The 22404-nt window shown below is 40.8% G+C and overlaps 1 protein-coding gene across 6 annotated transcripts in view; it reads left to right on the top strand.

Annotated features, from left to right (window-relative positions):
* The window catches only part of znf385c (zinc finger protein 385C), a 138675-nt gene extending 120014 nt beyond the window's left edge, over window positions 1–18661 (top strand). For 5 of the 6 annotated variants that reach the window (XM_044182554.1, XM_044182556.1, XM_044182555.1 and 2 more), the window contains 6 exons: window positions 4021–4234; window positions 10810–11178; window positions 11339–11526; window positions 12921–13019; window positions 13582–13671; window positions 15359–18661. In XM_044182554.1, the coding sequence (XP_044038489.1) occupies window positions 4021–4234; window positions 10810–11178; window positions 11339–11526; window positions 12921–13019; window positions 13582–13671; window positions 15359–15589 (1191 nt within the window). In that variant the 3' untranslated portion in view covers window positions 15590–18661. The remainder of the gene's footprint in view (window positions 1–4020; window positions 4235–10809; window positions 11179–11338; window positions 11527–12920; window positions 13020–13581; window positions 13672–15358) is intronic. The other variant, XM_044182558.1, reaches the window with a different exon arrangement.
* The last annotated feature ends 3743 nt before the right edge of the window (window positions 18662–22404 follow it).

Below are 22404 nucleotides of genomic sequence, written 5' to 3'. Positions count from 1 at the left end.
ATTACCTCAGCTCTTATCATCCCCACTGACTCAATGTGTTTGTGTGTGTGTGTGTGTGTGTGTGTGTGTGTGTGTGTGTGTGTGTGTGTGTGTGTGTGTGTGTGTGTGTGTGTGTGTGAATAAGCAAAATTGTGTATCTTTGTGTGCATATGCAAAGCAAGAAACTGTGTGGGTCACTTTCTGCAAACGTATGTACCTTTAAATCAATTTAGTTTTTTCTAGTAATGTATTTCATAAAAGTTTGTTCAGTTTTCCTTTCTGTAAAATCCATATGTGTGTGTCTGTCTGTTGTCTTGGTATGAAGGATTAGACAGCAGGGAGAGCTGCTATTTATCAGCAAAGAGCAGAAACAATCAGCAGCCCCAGCAGGAAGCAGCATTCTCAGCTCCTCATTCCATTTCTCCCATCCCTGCCACCTCTAGCACACATACATATACACAAATGCACACAAGCATACTGTACACTTGCAAGCATGCACACTAGTGCACACACACAGAGAAACACAAGCAAATATCTCATGACATTTCATGCATATTTACATAAACAAATAGATAATAGTTCAGAAAACCTTAAAACATCTCATGTCTGGGCATAGTAAAATACACACACACACAGGCACACAAATTTTTTTTGGACTCCATCTTCAAAGAAGGGCTGAGACACAGGAGACAGGGAGCTGAGGGGGGAGAGGAGACTCAGACGTGCTCTTCACACACTAGAGCAAATCCCGTTCCCTGCCTCTGCACACCGACTTAAAGAGGAGTTTCAGGCCTGACTGTAGCTTTATCTATCTCTCTGAGAGCATGAATACTTTCCTAGCACTTCTATGTACCCTCCTCAGAGTTTGCTCAGATATTATACCAAGTTATCCTTATGCATAATGCTCAAAGGGGAAATATGTAAGCTTTCTCTTCTTCTCAATATTGCACAAAGTAACCTTAAAGAGCAACTTAACACCCGCTGAAAATCTTGTTTTTGCTGACCTACAGTGGTTCAACTTCTCACCTAGCTGTGTGATGTAGAGGTGTACTCCAGGGTGTGTGAGTGCACTGTGACATCACTGTTAAGTGTGGTTACAGGTGCAAAAGAGCACAATTTTGACCACACATATGTGTGCCCTAATGACATTTTGGGAAATACGCTTTTTCACTTTCTTGCCAAGAGTTAGATGAGAAGATCAATACCACTCTCATTTCTGTATGTTAAGTCAGCAGCTGGTTAGCCTAGCGTAGCACATAGACTGAAAACTGGGGGACACTAGTCTGGCTCCGTCCACAGGTAAAAAAATATTCCTAGCTGCACCTTTAAACTAAGCTGTGAGGTTGCCAGGCAACCAGCGGAGAGTCCAGGACGTTACTGCGTCTGGCCGAGACATAGCCCAGCACACAACCCCCTTCAAAACCACGTGTTGTTTTTATACAGATTAAATAACAAGATATAATGTGTTAATTAGTGAGCTTTAGAAGTACTGTTAGAGGGTTTGTGTTACCTTCAAACAGACTAAACTAGCTGTTTCCAGTCTTTGTGCTAAGCTAAACCAACCAACTGCTGACAGTAGCTTTATATCTACTATATAAACAGGAAAGTGATATTGATTTTCTCATCTAACTCTGCAAGAAACCAAATAAGCATGTTACCCAAAATGTCGAACTATTCCTTTAATGTCACACCAGAAATTCACCTGAGTGGCCCGAGTGCCCTCTGGTTGTTCAATCTACATACCCATGGCCCTTTCTACTGTGAAGCTAAAGGAAATATAGCAAATGAAATGATTTGAAGCAGTGTTACTATTGCAGAAGTTTGCATGCTAATGTGGATCATCAGATGTTTTTGTTGTAGTTCTTATTTTGTGGCTTGCTGTCTGTCGGTGGCTTTTAAGGAAGCCTAGAGGTTGTTTGAATGTTGTTTCAATTCCTACTTGTTTCCCATGGATGTTGATAGAGCTCATATATTACTTCATGCCTCTTTGATATATATGCAGTTTTGTATAGAAGATAATTATCATCTAAAATTACTGTGTAATGTAGTGTCCATTTTTGGGAGTGGGTCTATAATCCAGGCACAGTGGTGTTGAATTATTGTAAAATAGTTCAAGGGCTACAGTACGTGAGAACATTAGGAGTGTGTGTGTGTGGAAGGATAATTTTCTTCTAATCTTGTACCTGCATACATTTTTTATTTTATCTCTTTCCACTTGTTCATCATATTCCAAATTTTACATCATCATAATAGAACATAATTAGGCCACATACGTATATTTATAGCACAGTGTAGCAAAAACCATCACAGAGACAACCGTGACTGGCAAATTTAGTAAAAGCAATATTTTTTACCACCATCCCACATTTTTAGTGACTTGAGGGGAAAATGTACGATTGTTAAATTAAACAAACCAACAGACAGATCCAGTTTATTTTTATGTTTTATTTTTATTTTTGCTACAAGAATTTTATTATTGAGAGAAAGAGGACCTAGAGCCATTTCAAAGCAATGGGGGGACATGTTCCACACCCACTAAACATAGATATGCACCAGATATAGTCCAATGTTTACTTTTAACCGTAGGATTGCTTAATCACCGGACAATCAAGGATCCCTTAGAAAAGTACTGTATCCTGCTGGCCTGAATGGTGATGTGAAAACCAAAGCTCATTTCACACCTTGTCCCTCTGCCTCTGCTGAGACTCAATTGGACAGAGGCTGGTGGTGGAGAAGGCGCTGACTAAATTCATCACACCACGCTAATCTCTGAAGCCTTGTCACGGCAGATCAGTCACACAATGTGTATTTGCGTTGTTTTTACAGATGCTTTGACAGCTACATTATTTATAGGCCTCCACTATATCATACCATTAGGTCTGCAAATGTGAAGTGTACATGTTTAACTCCATACCCAGACTGCTGGTATTCACATAGAGCATGAGACTGGTGGTGGTTGTGTATGTATTGTTGATGCTCAGGTAATCAGAGAAATCCACATTTTGCTCTTAATGAAAAAGTCTTTTAGTGTTTGCAAGTCTCTGCATTTATTTATTCCTCAAGTAGGAGTCTTCAAAGCAAAGTCCAGTCTCTTTATTCAACTTGTTTGGAGCCTGAGGATTTGCATGATTTATTTCTCGAGGAAGTTAAACTGGATGACAGTCTTGGAGGAACAACACTTACCTTGCTCCACATGTGAAAGCATATACCCTTTAGGGGAAAAAAAGGATATTTTATACTTAATCCTTTCATCCTTAATCCATCCATCTCTTTAATATTACTCAGTATTCTCTTTGTATTTTGGGGAGATTTAAGTCTTCCACACTTTGAATTTAATTTGGAGTCATTCATTTTGTTAATGTACTGTATGTATTGAATCAGTGGTTGAGTATGATTTTTTTCCATGATGTATCTGGGTTCTAGTTCTGCTCCTTTCCTCTATAACTATGTCCTATCCAGGCCAGGAGAGCTGATCCCCAGAGGTTGTTTTAGCTTTTAATGAGTGATCTCTGTATTGATTTCTCTGCTATTCTTATGTATCCACGCTTGCTCTGACAACAGGGTCTTTGTTCTCAGATTGAATAGGGCTGTGAGAATGATGAGAATGTGAAGGTAAATTGTGATCCACTGGAAGGATATTTGTGTGAACGTGTTTATTGCTGCATCGCAGTCACTCAGAATGTGTTTTGCATCTGATTTGTGTTTGTGTGCTTCGTGAGTGCTCAGATGTGTGTGACATTAGTATGTATTGCCACGGACTTGCAGAGGCTGACTCTCACAGTGCACATTAATGGGGTAGTTGTGGAGATGGGATCCTCTCTCTTGTTGCATATTACACATGCAATTATACCTCTGGCCTCCCAATGTGCCATCGCTGTTATCAGGTGGAAACAGACTTTCCTCCTTGCAGCCTGTGTATGCCTGCGAGAGAGCAAATATTCAAGCGTGAATTTTAACATTTATTGCACGTGGGCTCCAGTCTCTCGCAGATAAAGCATTGAGTCAAACACTCCTTTCTGGTTTTCTCTCATTTTCCTGCAGAACCAAGCAGAGGCCCACTACAAGGGCCACAAGCACGCTCGGAAGCTCAAAGCCATGGAGGCCCAGAAGAACAGGCAGCGACGAGCTGGAGAGGCCTCATCCACAGGAAGGGAGAGAGACAGAGACCGGGAGCGAGATCGGGACAGGAGCAAGACATCCACATCCGAGGCAGCTCTTCCCGCACTCATGGACACAAGCTTAGTGGAGGGAACAAGTACGTAAACAGACAGAGAGATGGGAAGAAAGCAACAGCAAGAGCATGCTATTTGTAACAGATCCTTCTCCGCCCTTCTCCACCTTCTTGATCACAGTTTGGTTCCTCTAATTCCCCCTTCCCTGCTCCATTTCATCTTTCTAAACCGCCTCCATCAGGGACGCTGGAAGTCAGTCACAGTTGGGGGTGCTGAGAGAAGGTCATACTAAATGGTGCGCGATATTCATGTTTTTTGTATTAATTTGAATGTCCAGGAGAACTTATATCTAATAGTTATTAACAACAATTGACAACAATTTAAGAACGTTTTACACTACAGCAGACACCAACATACTGTATGTCAAAGCAGCCACAGCAACAACTCAGTCGACAACACGGAACTAATGCATGAAAACTGCAAGGAGATGATGCCTGGACGCAAGAGATGTGACCCACAACCAGTTCATAGTTTCTAATAATGCTGCGCAGTGAGGATACAGACGTAGAGGAGACGAGAGGATAAAATGCGGCTCTATCTGTCTGTTTGTCATTGTTGACAGAGACTCCAGTCTGCAGTGTAGTTCATACACTTCACTGATAAACCACAGAATTGTAGAGTAAGGCTTCATGATCAAAGAAAGTTTTATATCACTTCAACACTTCTGTTCATATTCACGTTTCATCTCTTTCGCTTGTGCACATGAGCTCTCTCTGCTTCCCGCGTCCATGCCCTCCACGATTCCTCCTCTCACGTCATTGACAGCTTCCATCCTCTTCCTCCATATCTTGACCTCCCTTATCTCTTTCCCTCCTCTCCATTGTGTTGCACCTTTAGATTACATCTTCTGTACACCTTATCCTTCACCCTCTTGCCCTCCTATCCCCTCTGTGCAATCAAACCTCAGCGATTTCAACCCACACTATCCCCCCCAAAACCTCTCTGACCTGGCCCTCTGTCCCTGTGCCTTGTGATGGATGGAGGGCTCTGAAGCTGTGGGATTGTGGGATCTCTAAAAGCAAGAGATGTTGTGTAAATAAAGGGGCTGGCAGAGATCGATCGTAGCCTCACTAGGGTTGTTTTTACCCCCTTTGCCTTAATTTCCAATGCTTGTCTCCCTTTCGCTCCCTCCCGCTCTCTCCTATCTATCTCGGTTAGAAAGAAAGGGTAGTTGTAGAGCCAGAATTGGTGTATTTGTGCAGCATGAAAAGAACTACACATAGTGCTGGCTGAGTTGAAAGGGAACAAAATAGTGGTGAGCTCGGAGAGCATGAATTGCTCCAATGGCATTTTGACTGCAGAGTGAGCCCATTTACCTTCTCATGTTGCACTCGTCTGGGTCCACACTTTTCATTTATCCATCCAAGGTGATGGGAGTGGAGAAGCAGTGGAGCAAGAGAAAGAGAGGGACTTCCCCTGCCTCAGAGAAGATCACTATCGGAGCAAAATTTCAAAATGCGCTTGGATGTTAGATTGAATATCAGACAAGAGATATGAAGGTACTGGGAGAAGAGTGAGACATAGACATGCACATGTGCACGTGGATACACACACATGCACACTTTTTTTGCCTTGAGCACTAAGAGTCTCAGAAAGGAGAAAGTGGACAAAAGACTGGGAGCCTGATAACGCTCTCATCAAATCTCATTTTAATATTCCGCTGTTGCAAAGGAGAGCTCTGAAAAAGGGAAGCAGCAGTGGAGACGAAACGAGACGAGTGGAAAATGAAAGATAAGGTGAAATGAATGAAGGAGACAGAAAGAGAGGGGGAGGAATAAGAGAGAGAGCATGGAGGGAGGGAAGGAGGGTCATTGGAGAGAAAAAGTAGATAAGTCATAGCTAGTTTTTATGCTGTGAATAATTTTACAGTTCCAAGGCAATTTTATGAGGAGGAACATTCTTTAATAAGCCCAATTGTGCGATTGGCCTAATGTGAAATTGAAATGCAGCAGTGCGAGAGTCAGTGGTGGCATGCACCACAATGCCAACTTGTAATGGAATAGTGCTCCAAATTAACACTCTATGAAATGAGTTATGTCTGCCATGAAACTGAAGTCTGGTGGCGAGCTGTCTGAGTGTAATGCCCACATTGTCTGCCATAAGGAACCAATAACACACCTGTCAGCTGTTACTCTAAGCAGTCTGTCTGGCTCAGAATAAACAGAATCTAGACCCACAAGGTCAGCCTCTTCAGCTCCATTGGAATATCTCCTAATTCACATTAAGACGCAGGAGGCCGCTACCATTCATACACCACCTTTTGACTGTGAGGTGCTGGATGGAGTTCAAAGTGCACTTTTTGTAAGGTATACAAGAACAAATGAGTCACAAATTGCTTTCCAAATGTATTTGGGCAAGTGCCACAGTGAAATGGACCAGGTAATTAAAAATTAGGCCTTGCCACAACACAGTTAAGAGAAATAGAACACTTATATAAATGTAATAGCAATATGACAGGGCCAGACCCAAACGCAGGACCTTAAACTGCTTAGTACCAACGCAACCTCTACACCAATGGGGATATCGTATAGATTGCCAGTTAAACTATGTTGACACTGTCCTCAGTGGTTTGAGCAAATGCCCAAAAACAACAAATGTTTACGTAGAAGTGACAAGGCCCTCTGGCGACCTTAGGAATTCTGACTTGTGTCCATCGGAAAGGAGGAAGTAGTGTCATGTTGTTATAGAGCCCCAAAGTCCACAGAGAGAGGAGGCCGGGGTGGATGGATTGGCCCACAAAATGTAGTTTTTTTCCCATTGCCTATCAACAGTCAGTGTTAACCTTAACCATATGTTATTATTGTAACCGTGACAACAAAGGTCCCCTAACCTTAATGAAGCAGTAATTTTAACCAAACCATGATGTTTCCCTAACTTTAAAGGGACAGTTCAAAAAAGTCCAAAATCAAAAAATTACCTGTAGACTAGAATCAATCAGAATCAGAGATGCTTTATTGATCCCCGAGGGGAAACTCTTTTGTTACAGCTGCTCACTATCACGTCAGTGCACACAGGAATAGAAGTACTAAGCAATCAAAATACAATACACTATAATACAGGTAAGATAAATTAAGTACCAAGTGGATATAAGTATAAAATTAAAATAAGTGTAAAGTACAAAGTGGATTACCGGTTGATGATAAGTATGTACGGTATAATAATACAATGTAATAATATAAGTAATAAGTAGTTGTGCATGAACTGTCAAGTGTAGCTTATTAAGATTATTATGAGACGGTGGATATTGCACAGCAGTAATAGAAGTATGAATAAATATCAATAAATTAAACTGAAAACAGAGTGCATACTAGTGCTGTTTATCAATCTAGATTGTCTTGATGTGAGTTGCTGAGTTTTGGAGATATCAGCCGTAGAGACGTCTGCCTTTTTTGAATATAATGGAACTATATGGCCAAAAAAATACATTTGAAAAACAAAAAAACATTTCATGTCTCTTTCCAGAAATCATGACCAGGTCACTCAAGATAATCCACAGATTTGTTATGAGCAGTTTCATGTAGGAACTATTTTCTTTCTACCGATAGTTCCTACATGAAACTGCTCACAACAAGATAAGTTACCTTACTGTACACAAACTTAATTGCCTCTGACAAAAAACCTAAATTCTATCACGTTACAGTAAAACTTTCCAATAGCCCTAACTTTCTACAGATATTCTGTCATTTAGGGTACTACAACAATTCATACATACAGGAGGGAGACAGGGAAGTGCAGAGACAACGTTTTCGATTGTACAAAGGGACTAATCGAAGCTTATAAACCATGTCCTAGACCAACAAAGGAGGGAGTGAGCAAGTGAGAGAGCAGCAGGCCAGTGCCCAGAGACAGATAGCCTGCATCAATCGTGCCAAGCAGCAATCTCCCTCGGCTTTGATTGACTCCACTGTTAAAACCACCTTCGTGGGGACTCTGTCTGTCACCACTGTAATGATGATTTAAAGCAAGGATTTTTCCCCAGGGAAGTTGTTTATGTACTGAGGCTGCCTTGGATTAGCGCCTGCTAAACCGAGTGCTCGGTGTCTGTATGTGTATGCGAGCGTGTGCATAATGAGTCCAATATTCATATTAATTTGTGGTTTGGCTATGGGTAATGTTCTCAGCGGAACAGTTTGCTGAATTGAGATCTCTTCAGATGTGTTTACACTCTAAAAGCCTGACAGATTTAATTGGACTGTTAAAACATGTTAAGGCTTAAGAATGATTGCCATCATAACGTCATTCCAAATATCCATAATTTGCTGCTGTGTAGTTCTACTCCACAGAGGCCCTGCTGGCACTGCCAATATGCTGGCCTTTGGTCTGACAGTTTGCCAATGTTGGTGGCAGTTTCTTTCATCGTGTAGATGGTCAGAGAGCAAGTGGGACAACTGACAAGCAGACAGAAAGGCTTTTTTTTTTTTAGGGAACAGTACAGGAGAATTTTTATCAGTTTAACAAGATTCATGACTCTAGTCTACAGCAAAAGACAGCTCTTTTCACAGCTTCCCATCAGGGCTGCAGCTAACAATTATTTCCATTCTAGACTAATCTGTGGGTTATTTTTTGATTAATCAATTAATCTCTTTAGTCTGTGAAAATGCCTGAAATTCTGCCCATCACAATTTCTCAGAGGTGTCATCTTGAAATTGATTGTTTTGTTCAGACAACAATCCAAAACCCAAATATTAGATTTAATTCACAATAATATAAAAAAGAGAAAAGTCGCAAATCCTCACATTTGGGAAGCCAGAACCTATTGAAGCCCATTTCTGCCAGGAAAAGAAAAAAACAAATGAAAAGTTACGAGATAGTAAGTCACAAATTTACAAAGAGCATTTTTTATCATGACAAACTTATCTTTTCTTTTTCTTTTACTAGCGGAAATAAGCTTCTGTAAGAACCAGCGGAGTAAATGAGTTTGGTATTGTAGCTTGACAAATGACAGAATATATTATCAACATTTCCTGTTTGATTAATGGAATAATCATTTCAGCACTGATTTCAATATAAGAGTAGAAGATTCACTGGTGATTTTTGGCTGTTAAAGTTTGGGCTTTTTAAAAATGAGGATACTAGCAGGGATAGCCGAAATTATTCTTTGCTGAATGAGGTCCTTCATGATCCGAATCTTTGGATTTTTGAGGGCTTTGATTCCCACCAGGCTCCATGTTTTACTCTGTAAGGTTCCTGTTAAATCCATTGATCAGTATCACTCCCCTCCAGAGACTTCTCAGGTGGCCTGGTGTTTCACATAAGCTCAGGATCATAACTACCCCTGCCCCCCTACAGACGAGCTCAAATCCCTCTGGGGTCACTCTCATTACAGCGAGGGGACCGTCTAATCTTGCTCCTATATAGGTTCTTTTTCTTTAGCGGGAATGAGAGAGGAAGACCCTTATCTCCAATGATGAATTTACTCTGAGACGTAAAAGGGAAAATCAATGGAGCACAGTTGCACTGAGGAGGGTTGTGAGTGTGTGCGTGCAGGAAGAAAATGCACTAAATGAAATGAAGATATTCAGCAAGCGTAGCGCACAGTGCTCTGGGGTGAAGTGTGTGACTCCCTCGGGAGGGCAATGGGGTGAAGGGGAGATGTGTAATGGAACTCCAGTGGCTTATCGGCTGGGCCCGGCAGTCGATGGTTTGTTTATATTGACTGAGACTCCGGGTCCACTTGATATTTGAATAGTGAGGGAGAGTGAAGGAGAGGGAAGTGAGAAAGGAGGGAGGGAGGAGGCTGATGGCATTTACTTGCCTAAACCAACGCTAATCTAGTCTTTTCCACATGGTTTAAAACAAAGGCTGATAGTATATCAGAAAATGCCACAAAGCTAGCACTTGAAAAACACTCTTAATGTTGTCTCCAATATTGTATTAAAATAGAAATGGTTATTTGGAGATTAATTCAGCTGACTTTATATTTGCACTCAAAAAGTTAAGTCAATCTAAAAAGTGTTTTGCTGGTTAAGCATGCAAGGGGATTTTTCTTACTATTTATTCAGGCTCATTGTTTTTGTCAGACATGCTTTGTTGGAGTTTTATTAACTGCGATGGAAAAAGCTTATAATCAGTGTTGGGCAAGTTACATGAAAAATGTAATCAACTACTCAAAAGTTTTCATTACCACTTATTACTCTACAAAAAGTATTTGTTGCATAACTTGTTACATTACTTTCATTACCCAGCACAGCTTCATCAAAGGAGTCTTTAAAAAACTCTGAGGCCTCCACACCCACATGTCGCATATTCTGTATTTTACACATGTAGAAATAGAAATAGAGACATTTTATTTTAACAAGCAGCCAATGACAGTTAGTGAGTAGCTAGTGAATATAGTGGAGCATTTAGTAGCTTAAAAGCCAGATATTTCCCTCAGGAGTGGCCAGAAACACAACTCCAAATGAATGATAATGCTGCTCCATAACTGCTGGATGTGTAAATAAGCAACGGTTTGGTAGTTCCCCATATCAACTTAAAAGGTGATGTGGTCAATATTGTGTTGAGAAGCTTGTTTCTTCAGCCAGAAAAATAAATTATTGCAGGTTTAAATGAACCACAGTTTGCTGATTTTCTAATAAATTTCTACCTTTTTATGCAGGTCTTCAGTCTGATCTAGAACCAGCCAACCTGGAGGCGAAGCTCGAGGAGAGTCCCAGGAGCTCAGTTATGCTGACGCCAGTATCTGAGGTTTCCTCTGTGGAGTTGGTCACCCTTTCCCCTCCTCAGATTTCACCTTCCTCACAGCTCTCAGAGACTGCCTCAGACACCAGCACCCCCGAAGTCCCAGAGGCTGCCGAGGCCACGGGCCCCACCACTGAGTCAGGCAGCCATGCAGACACATCCAGCACAAATGGGGAGCCACGTACAGATGAGGACAAGGACCCCAAGAAGAACAAGGCTCACCTCCATTGTCCTGTCTGTAAAGTCACAGTCAACTCCGTCTCCCAACTGGAAGCACATAACAGTGGTAAAAGGCTTTTTGAAAAGGCTTTTACATTTGTTTTGGTCTGAGGGTTTGTCTGTTTGGTTGGTTGGAAATTTTGGGGATGTGAGCATCAAATAAATGCCTGTAATATTATTTAATTTGAACCACAACAAACGTGCCAACTCTGTACTCTCTCCACCAGGTACAAAGCACAAATTGATGCTGGAAGGTCACAGTGTTTTGCCTAGACGCAGGGGGAAAGTGGTGGCAGCTCGTGCAGGCTGTAAGAGCAAGCGTCTGGGCAACAAAGGCAGTGTTGGGGTGCCCAGCAAGAACTTTCATTGTGAAGTGTGTGAGATCTTTGTGAACTCTGAGACCCAGCTTAGCCAGGTAAGGGTCACAATAAACATGAATACTTAGATTATATTGCATATACAGTAGATGTCTATTTGACCATTTAATGCACTACTTACATTGTGGATTTTGTCATAGACCATTGTAAAAGAAAACCTGGTTAATTCTGAGTTGGTACAAATGAATGGATGTGAAGTAATTCTTCACATGATAGCTTGTTTAATTTGATAAAGAAATGGACAGAAATATGTATGTGAAGCCGAACCTTTTGGGCTATAAAGTATCAGAGTAGGAGGACAAAACGGCAAGAGCTATCACTCTGGGACTTCTCTATCCTTCCTGTGCTGTGTGAAATTAAAGATGAGGAGGGAAGCGGGGGCTTGGAGAAGTCCTGCAGATTTGTCAAGGCATACTAAGTGAGAGTGTTGCTAACATGATAGGATTTTGTTCAAAAGGGCATAGAAGTACTGTTGACTCTGCAGGGAAAAGTACTCTAGGCCAATCACATCAGGCTGTGGAGAAAATGTTGCATATAATTACCTCACCTCCACAGACCGATGATGTGGCCACAGAATGAATCAGAAAACAGAACTGTCTGCACATAGTTAGCAATTACCTTACACATCAAGAGACCGATATTACACATTGAACTTAGACCAGACTGACCTCTAATGTTACAATTATAAAAGCTATCACAAATGATGTGTATTAAAATGATAAAGATGAATGATGGGATTTTAAAGACCTTACTTAATCCAAGAGGCCATTTTAACATCACCTTGATAGAGGATGGCTTAAATCAAAGCAGCAGTTTAATTTACAGCGACATGAATGAAGGCATTGAAAGTAGGTTATGAGTGCTGAGTACATTGAAGCAGCAGCTATTTTTCCACATTAGACAGATATCATCTGATGCTATAACTAACTGCAAAGCTCCTCCGTGAGCAGGGATTTGTTTACCACTCATTATTGCAAGCTACTAATGCCTCCTGTATTTAATTGTCTGGTTACATTGGCATCAAACCAGGTTGGGGAGGTAATTTCTCCCCTTTTGATGTTCATTAAATACTACATCTGAGTGAAGGGATTGTCTTGGAAACTTTGCCTATGCTGGAGTGGAATGTGGAAAGGATACAGGATATGCTGGCATGTGTGAGCACCCAGGCTGCTTTAGCCTTAAATGCATTCCCCCAGTCTTATATAAACATCCCCTGTCCCAGATCCCAAGAGGACATAAGCCTGTTAATACTGCAGCCAGTGAAGGAGATAGTGTGGCAGCGGTAGAAAGTAATGTGATGTAATTTCTGTGCACTTCAGTCATACTCAATATGTATCCATTATTAATTCAGAAGATAACATTTGAAGTTGTTCCACTGTGGTACAACAGATGCTTGTTAGCTCACTAATGGTATATCTGCTGGTCTCGACAGCACATGAATAGCAGAAGGCACAAGGATAGGCTGGCCGGAAAACCACCCAAACCCAAATTTACCCCCCACAGCAAGAGCCAGCCAAGCTCCAGCTTAGCGGTAAGTCTCAGCATAAAGACACAGACAAACAAAACACTGTCACGCAAATATGCGCGCATGCACACACACTCGAGGAAGACAAACAAAACATAATTGCCTTTCTCTTACAGTAGATATGCTTAAACATGCTGTACATGTGCAAAAATTGGAATAAATTCTGTCTAGCTTGTAAACGAATGCATTTTTAAACACCAGTTTTAATTTATCTCCGTTGCAGTTAACTGATTTGACCCTGGCCCCGACAGACATACAGTTAAAACACACACACACACACACACAGATCTCATTACATTGCACTCAGGGGCTTCCATGTCTTGGTGAGGCAGCATGCTTGTGTGCCTGTACTGTCATAGAGGTTAAGCACACTGTTGTACTCAGTGAGTCCCCGTACCCCTGAGACAGGTCTAAAATAGTCCTGCTCTCCACCACTGACCAGCTTTGACAACAGCAGCCTGAATCAGCACTCCAGATTAATCACTTCTCTGCTCCTGTCATATACACACCTCCCCATCTCTCCTTCTCCCCATACTCCTCCTCTTCCTCCTCCCCCTCAATCCTACAGAACGTGAGATGGAGTGGCTATGCAGGCGTGGCTGTGTCTGCCATGAAGAAAGCGTTCAGCCAGTACAATCTCACCTCCCTCTCCTCACAGGTCAGTGGTAGGAGAGGCTGAGACTGGGGTTGGATTGGAGGGCGAGAGCTTCAGAAGGCTGAACTTTAGGCCTGGCCAGGAGCAGGGGACTGAGCAGAGATAATGAAGAAATCATTTATTTGTTTTGTTTGTTTGTTTTTTTACATGAGGTGCTACTCATTTTACATTGTGGTGAGGTCAATAGAGTTGCAAAGTGGGAGGAGCTATTTTGCGTGCCCCTGGTTTCTGGAAGAAAAAATCCTATTCATTTTTCCCATAGACAACGTCCCGTGACTCACAGTTGGAGCACTTCTGTGGCCTTGGTGGGCATGTAACTCTCCTATGAAATATCTGGTTCTTAAATAACAAGTCGAAGGTGCATGTGGACATTAAAATTTTAGGGGAGAAGGTAACAACAACTCCCTAGGTACTTTCGGCAAGAAACATCCAATCACAGAGCTTAACATTCTGTTACGTGCGCCAATAACGGGAGGAGGCTAATGATTTGACTGTTGAGAAAACTAATAATACAATCTGCATCTTAAATGTTAAGTGATATTTAAGATAGCACTTCCCTCCCTCTTTGTAACTATATGGATGGATGGACATTAGCTCAGTCTGTTGATCCTTTGCACAGTGTGTGGAGGTGGAAATTTTGCCAAAATATTTTCAACACAGCGCTCAAAAAACATTTTAATCATCTACAAGAATATGCAACATCTTAAGTAAATTTCTGATATTTGATTGTCCTCTCAGAACTCTTTGTATCATGAAACTATTTTGTTTATTAATAGTTCCATGACAGAGAGGTCTGCATCTTTTGCATATCAAATACTTACCCCCTGTAGGCTTGTTTAAAAGTAAGTTTGTAGTTTGTTCACTCGCAGAGGACAGCAGCTGTCAGCTTGGATTCACAACAGTTACATGGGATGAAAATTAAGACACAGCAAGAAGAACACTAAAAACTTTCATCTGTATATTCGGTATATTCCCAACAGTTGTTGATTCGCCAATAAACTGCTAAATATGCTACAAGGAACCAATAGTGTGTGTGTGTGTGTGATACATAAGTGCTGTATTTAGCAATTCTGTTGAAAAACTATTTCCACTTTTGCTTCCAAGCTTACCACAGCTGCTGTTCTCTGTGAAAACGCAAACTAAAAACTTTTTTGCCTTTTGAAGCCTACAAGGGTGAGTATTTGATAAGAAGGCATAGAAGCTGCATTATGGTTTGAAATGTTTTTGTCAAACGTTTTTGTCAGCTTGGTGGGATACATCCATCTACAGGATCGTAGCAAATCTCATCTAAGCTAATATCCATGCATCAATATCATGGCCAGTGAGAAAAGCATTTCACCTTAGGTTAAAAAAATCTGAACCATCCTTTTAACAGCCCAGATCTTTAAAGTAAATGGCTGCCATTTAATACTTATCCTGACTGAAATAGGCTAAAGTGTGTCCATTATGTAGTCCTAGCATTAGCCCATTATGTATATGTGTCTGATGAGGGTTCATGCTACAAGCTATCAGGAATCTAGTTGTGCGTGGTATTTAGAATGGAGCAATGTATAAAATTGCATTCCTCTATATGTGCAAAGACTTTGGGTGAGTTGAGGAAACATGTTTGCCCAATAAACGTGCTCTGCCCTCACTGTTTTCTTCTCTCACTTTTCTCACTTCTCACCGTTCCCCCTCCTGTCTTCTCCAGACCAAGCTGGCCTTGCAGAAGCAGCTGACCAAGAGCTTGACAACTGGCTTCCTGCCCAGCCCCCTCACCCAGCCAACTCTGTGCACAGTGGCAACTAACCCGCTGGCTCTGCGCCACCCAGTGGGCACCACAACCTTCATCCAGACCCCCTTCCTGGGCCCTGCACTGTTTCGACCTGCCCCGGGTCCGCTGCGGGCCACACACACACCCATTATCTTCTCCCCCTACTAAAGACTTGACCCACTTCCCATTTCAGCTCCACCCTTGTCCCTTTACCAAACCCCAGGCCCTCCTTTAGTGTGACCCACATGACAAAGGCCACACACAAACTATGCAGCCCACCTGACTTACGATGGAAAGAGTGCACATGTCCTGACGCTCAGTAGGCCATTAGGCCTGAGAGTTGTTCCTATCATAAAGGCCAAGATCCCCCATCATGCCTTCTTTCTGCTCCTCTTATCATGACCTAAGGAGCAGGACAGGCCTCCAGACAGTGACTGGTGCACAGAGGCCGCTTTTATAGCCATTTCGTGGGTCAACATGGTTTGGATTATGGATATTATTGTGTAATTTATTAGAGAACAAATTTAGACAAGTCTAGATGTATGTTTAGTGTGGTTGCCACAAAATAAGGTCCCTTTACTTGATGCTCTTTTAAAACGTTTTTAACTTATTGGTTTGGGGGTTTCATGAAAGGTGGGAAGATCATAGGTCATTAAAGCAGCTGAACCCGAGGCATTCTCATGTATGGCTGGACAAGCCAGTCTCATTCAACAGTGTTTTCAACTAACACGCTTAAAGGATCATCGGAGGTCAATTGCTGTCACATATCATCTTGGTTATGGCAATTATCAAACAACTCTCTGGGCAAGTAGCCCTTCTCAACTTAAAACATTTGAAGGACAAATGTGAGTCCTCAGTGTGGGTGGTACTGCGTGTGAAGTTATAAACTACATACTGTATGTCTATATATTAAAACCCTGTTAGCACCATTTTGCACCTCCAGCCCTCTCCCAAATACGGTTTCCCCGAGCCCTTAACTCATACAATTAAAACATTTCTCTCTCTCTTTCTTTCTGAGTCACAGCAACAGTCAGAGTCCTCCAGATTTTTTTCCTTTCTTGTATCCCCAGGATTAAGCACTCATTAAGGTCCAGAAAAGGTCAGCTTGTCAACTTTACTTTGTTTCAATTTGCAAATCTGTCTTTGGAATGATTTTTTTTTTTTTTTGCTCCTGTGCATCATTCACACACTGCAGCTTGAACATTATGTTCTCGCCAAGCTAGCGGCACGAAAACATTTTTGCAGCTATGGACGTCTTACATTGCAAAATGCCATTATTTCTTTCCCCTCACGACTGTTCTTTTTCTTTTCCTTTCTCCTTCACCCCGCTGTCGTCAGCTCGCTGTTGCTTTTGATTTTCTGTGGCGTTATCTCAGCATGAGATGATGAGGAGGAGCAGGGAAAGCCTCCCCACAACACACAATCACACACATAATGAAAACACAATGGATAACTTGAAGACTTGATGGGATTTCAGAGCTCAATGAAAAGTTTGGATGACAGTGGGTGGGGAGGCTGCTCAGCCAGTACTTGATTGACATCCTGTTGCAGTGTTTGTGCACAGCGTGGGAGGGAACAAAGCACAGTGCCATGGCAACCACATTAAAAGCACCTTAAAACTGATTTACTTACAAAAGCAATGAAAATTGTGTTGATATTCACCTTTTTTTGCTCTAGGTGTATATTTTTACAATCCCATGTCAATTTCAGTGAGAATTTTGCTTCAAAAAAACTAAAAAACAATCAGGTGAGAATGATCACATTATGGTTTATCCATAACAAAGACAAGTCTCACATTTAAAGCAATACATTCAATATGTTTATGTTTATGATGTGTTTTCAGTGTATCAGTGGCTTTATCTATTCTAGACTGTACACACCTGTAACAATGTATTATGTACTCCAACACAGCCAGGGGCCAACTCTGAATTGTCAGCGAAGAGTCATTTGAAATGAGGGGTTGTCCTGACGGTGTTGCCCTTGATGCTTGATGCTCATGGTCAGTCTCCACATTTGTGACTCTGGGCTAAGCCGTTGCCATTTATAGCTGCTCTCGCGCTGCGGAAAGGGTGCTTCAGCGCCATATGACATTGCTGTTTCACTTTTTAGTGGAGCAGGAGGACTTTTGTATGACTTCCACTGAGCAAAACATTGTTACGTCAGAGACAAGTGTTTGGGATTAGTGCCACAAGTGCAACATCAACTGTCATATTGCTGTTCATGCCCGTGTGCTGTATCCCCCCTCCCACCCAGGATATCTACTGACACTCAGCCCTCCCTCTGCCAAAATGGACTGTTGGCAAGGTCTCATAAGGACTTGGAGCGTACACATCATCCTTCCTTCAACACTCATACCAAATCATGTTCTCTTAAATTACAGTAATGGAGCAAATCCTATGCATTTCTCATTGTGCAATATGTAAAGTTGTCTGTGATGCAGCAGTGCCATCTGTCGTGAAAACCCTGTAATTGCCATCCAGTACTAGTGCTTCTACAAAACCTTTGATTCTATGTACATTTCTGTTTAAGGACCCCCCCAAGTCTTTCTGGGTAAGGGAAGCCACCGGGTCTCCCCGCCATACTGATGTGATTCTCCCCAGTCGCACTACTCAGTGAACCAGCCAGCCTTTAATCTTCACTGTTTGTTTGTTTCTATCGCTCAGTGGGAACTCTGACCTAAAGAACTGAAACTTTCTTAAAATAAAGAATCTAGAGAAGGCAAATTATATGTAGAAATCATAGAGTAACTATAGAGATTTTATCAGAGTTGCTATTGTTATCTGTATCATAATGAACTGCTATCATAGAAGAGAATAGATTATGTTATTGTAGGCTCTGTACGGCATACAGGGAAAGGAAAAATGCTTCGCTTTCTTTTATTCTTTGTTTATTTACGTGGATATGTTGGTAAAACATGTTTTTTTTTAAAGTACAAGAGAAAATATTTAAAACAAAATTTTTTGAGTTGAGCTTTTTTTTTTCTCCTTGTTGACGGTGACTGAATTCAAGGCCTTTTTAGACAATATCCTAAAGTCACATTAGGCAGGCCTTCTCAGGGGTGACAGGTTGAGCAAATGCTAACATGACCATCCATTCAGGGTATCCCTCCATAGCTCCAGAGAGCAGGAAACACTGTACGCATGGATGGATTGACAAAAAAAAACAAAACAACTTACAGTGCTGTACCATAGAGAGGACAAGGGATGGATTTTGGAAAATAAAGCTTTTAGAACTTGTAAAGAATGGTTTTAATGATTATGTGTGTGTGTGTTTGTGTGTGTGTGTGTGTGCGTATGCATGCTTCCCCTGCATCATTGGGTACAAATGAAAAACAACAATATCCCAGAAGGCAGTACTTTGATTCAGATTGATATGTGAGCAATAACAAAACGTGTGTGGGTGTGTGGGGGGAAAAAAGGCAGATGATTGCTAATGAATAAACAGTGACAACATGAATGCTCAGATATACGAAGATGCTCAAAATTGCCCTTGCACTCTTTCTTTGAATTATGTTTTATACAGTTGAATCACATGGAGAAAATAGAAAATATCACGTTTGGTGGTTCTAGCTACTACAGAAAGATTTGGTACTAAACAATGAATCCTCTTGAATTGTGGAACTGCAGCTCACTGCTGTACTCAACATCTACTGTGTGTTTGCCACCATGACACAGTGTTGCCTGTCTCTGCTGTGTTGCACTCCCACTAATCCCTAAAGCCAACTTCAACACAGTCAAACCAAGCAGAGGAACGTCTTCGTATGTGATAAACTGTGACTCAGTGCTTTTATCTATCTCACCGGACAATCATGTATTTAGCTCCGTTAACGCTGTATTAATTTTCCAGTTTCCTTGTGTATTTGAAGGAGACCCCTTGGATTATTTATTGATGTTGTCCTCTATGCCTCAGGCCATCACACCAGCCTGTCCTTTGTGGAAACAGTAGATAAGCACAGCATCAAATCCAGCACCTCCTGTGGTGCCAATCAAAGGAAAGCCATTGGATCCCCAGCACTTACTAAAGCCACTGATATAGCAGAAGGACATGATGACCTTCCTAGGCTGTGACACTGCTGTATCCGCTGTATTGATCCATTATCTTATGACTGTTCTCCATGGAGGGAGTGACACCCTTATCTTCTGTTGTGGTGGTCAGCCACCACTCCTCAATTCAAGAGTCACCCCGTATAAACATAGCGTGACTGTGTGTGTGTGTGGGGGGGTTCTTCTGCAGCAGCAAATGTGTTAGTATAAAAAATGTATTATAGGAAGAAGAAAATACACCATAGAGACATGGCCAGTTTTTGTAGTGCACATTTAACTTCATATTCATTGTTAACTATCAGGACGAATAATGTAACATAATGGCAGGTGGAAAATAATATATTTCATCAAATAAAACCGTGGCATTTTATTTTACAGTACAATTACTTACTATTTAAAATTTGGAGTAATTAGAAGAAATGTCAAAGTAATTGTGTTTAGTATCATGAATTTATGTCCTAACTTTAATAACCATGTATTTAGTATTTGTTGGTACAAAAAGGTATAGTTACAAACATGTACAGTAATTATCAGGTAAGTATTAACTTCTTGTACATAAAAGTAATTAACCTCAAATGCATAATAGACCATAATGTACTTAAATGGTGAACACAATGGTGACATAGTATATATGCTGTTTTAAATGAAAATATAAAAGAAGAAAAGTCTGGAGTCTTGGAGTCTGGTGTATGCCACTGAAAAAAATATTTAATTATTTTACTGGATGCATGTTAATGTTTTAATTAGCGTGTTTAAACATATAGTGCCTAATCATACATGGTGCCTATATGTTTATGTTTGCTGATATTACAGAAGTAGTCCATACCTACAGTACAATTGTGTCAGAAATACAAGATAATTGTCAAATCTATTATATTAATCCATAGTAGTCACTACAGGTCAATTCACTTTTGGGTTAATTTATTGCATAAATACATTTTTATTGCAACTACTGAGTGTAATTATGCAATATGTAGATTTTAGCAGTTTTAAACATGCTTCTCATTATTTCTTGGTGCCCACCACAGATAATCCTTTTGTAAAAACAGTTACTGCAGAATTATGAAGAAAATACTTACTGTATGAATTGCGAAGATATTTACAATTACACAGTACTAATAACAGAAAACAGCAATTACTGTGCTGTAAAATAAAGAGCCATCAATATTGCTGTACTGATGCTGCAAATTTGCACCTGAGGGTAAAAACGCCAAAGAAAGATGAGAGAAGGAGACGTAAGGTTGAGTGGTTTGTTTTTCAGCTTCCACAGTGTCTTTATTTAGTCTTTTATTGAGCTTAAATTGTCATTTTATTGACTGGTGAGAGACAATGTGTCAACATGTCCCCCTGGATAATGTCAAAGGTGTCAAACTCTTTCAGCATACTCGCTGAATGCACAAACTATAAGCAACAGTTCAGAATCCCTTAAACTTGATTAAATTACCCTGTGCTTTCAGGACAAACGATCTGTCTCAGAGGCTTGTGGGCAGCCAGCATGACAACCAACACTTGACATTATTGATGGCTTAAAGGCAGCTGATATATTCAGCCCACAGAAAAAAAACCTGATAACACAGAGAAAAAAGGTGGCACTGCCATTGCGATGGTATGTGTTCACTCTTGTATAGTAATTGTTTTGTTAATCTGACGCTTCATGATGGGGACTGTGAAAAGAGGGTTAATGCAGCAGCTTCCAGGGTTGAAGTCTATTTTCTCTTCACAATAAAAAACACGGGGGGATAAAATGTTATCTATTTTATGGGTCCCCTGGGAGAGCTGGATGCTCAGCTGCAGTCATGAGACACACTGTCATGCAACAGTAAAAGAGTATTACTGGTAGCAACACAAGGGCATCACCTTGTTGCCCTGTGACTGTGACTAGCAAGTGTGAATTTCTCTTTTGTGGTCAGTGTAGTCTGAAGGAAGAAGAAGGTTCATAAATCGCACAGATAAGTGACAAATCGATCCGTCGCTCTGGCATGCTCACAGTGTGTATTTCACATGTTGCGTTGTGAATCTTCTGTTTTATATGTGCGTCAGTACAGACATGGAGCCATTACACAGAAAGGAGAACGTATTGACAACTTACAGGAGTCTCTTCCTCACTGTTATGGGGACATAAAATGAACACTACTGTGTATTGTCATAGTCCAAATGTGTGATACAATAAATGAACCATTTTGAGTGAAGTAACATCAGCGCACTGGCTCAATTCTAGTCATTAAAAAGAACATGATTGAAATGAGATGGTACATGATAGCACCCTCTGGGGAAACTAAGGTGAGTGTAGTATCATTTCATAAATGTTCCACTTGAGGTTTTCTCATTATCTTGCATTAAACTCTCCAGTCAACATGCCCGTGTGGAACTAGCAGATCATTTCTTCTGCCTAAACATCTCTGACCTTGTCTGACTGGCATTGTTTTCACTACCACTCCCAAACTGGTTTACAGGAAAGCCATTACAACAATTAATACCTATTAATACTTTGACTTTTTTGATGGATATAGAACACCAAACTAATTAATGTTCCAGTAGCTATTTAATAAATTGTTTAACCAATCTTCTTGGTTTGCAGTGTATGGCATGACAGTTGACAATTCTGCCTGCTTTCTGATCTCAATTTTCCTTCTGTTTGAGTTTTAATCTTGTATGAATCAGTTAGTATCTATTACTCACTGTTTTGTCTTTCAAGGGAGACAAAAAACTACATTTGAAATAAAATGCTACTTGCTTTTCCTTGAATAAACTGTCTCTAAATCCTCTCACATGACAAAAAGTGTTAACAAAACATACCACATGTGCACTCAGAAGAACTAAATGAACAAATTACTTAATACATTAGATCAATCTGGCAGATATCCGATATAAAAATCCAAAGATATTTACAAGTCATCAGATGTCATCAGAAACTGAATCCCCTCTCAAAGAAAGTGTTCA

Source organism: Siniperca chuatsi, linkage group LG21 (genome assembly GCF_020085105.1).
Source record: "Siniperca chuatsi isolate FFG_IHB_CAS linkage group LG21, ASM2008510v1, whole genome shotgun sequence".
In the NCBI taxonomy this organism is placed as follows: domain Eukaryota; kingdom Metazoa; phylum Chordata; class Actinopteri; order Centrarchiformes; family Sinipercidae; genus Siniperca; species Siniperca chuatsi.
The sequence above is the reverse complement of the archived record's forward strand: the minus strand, read 5'-3'. Positions and strand labels throughout refer to the sequence as shown.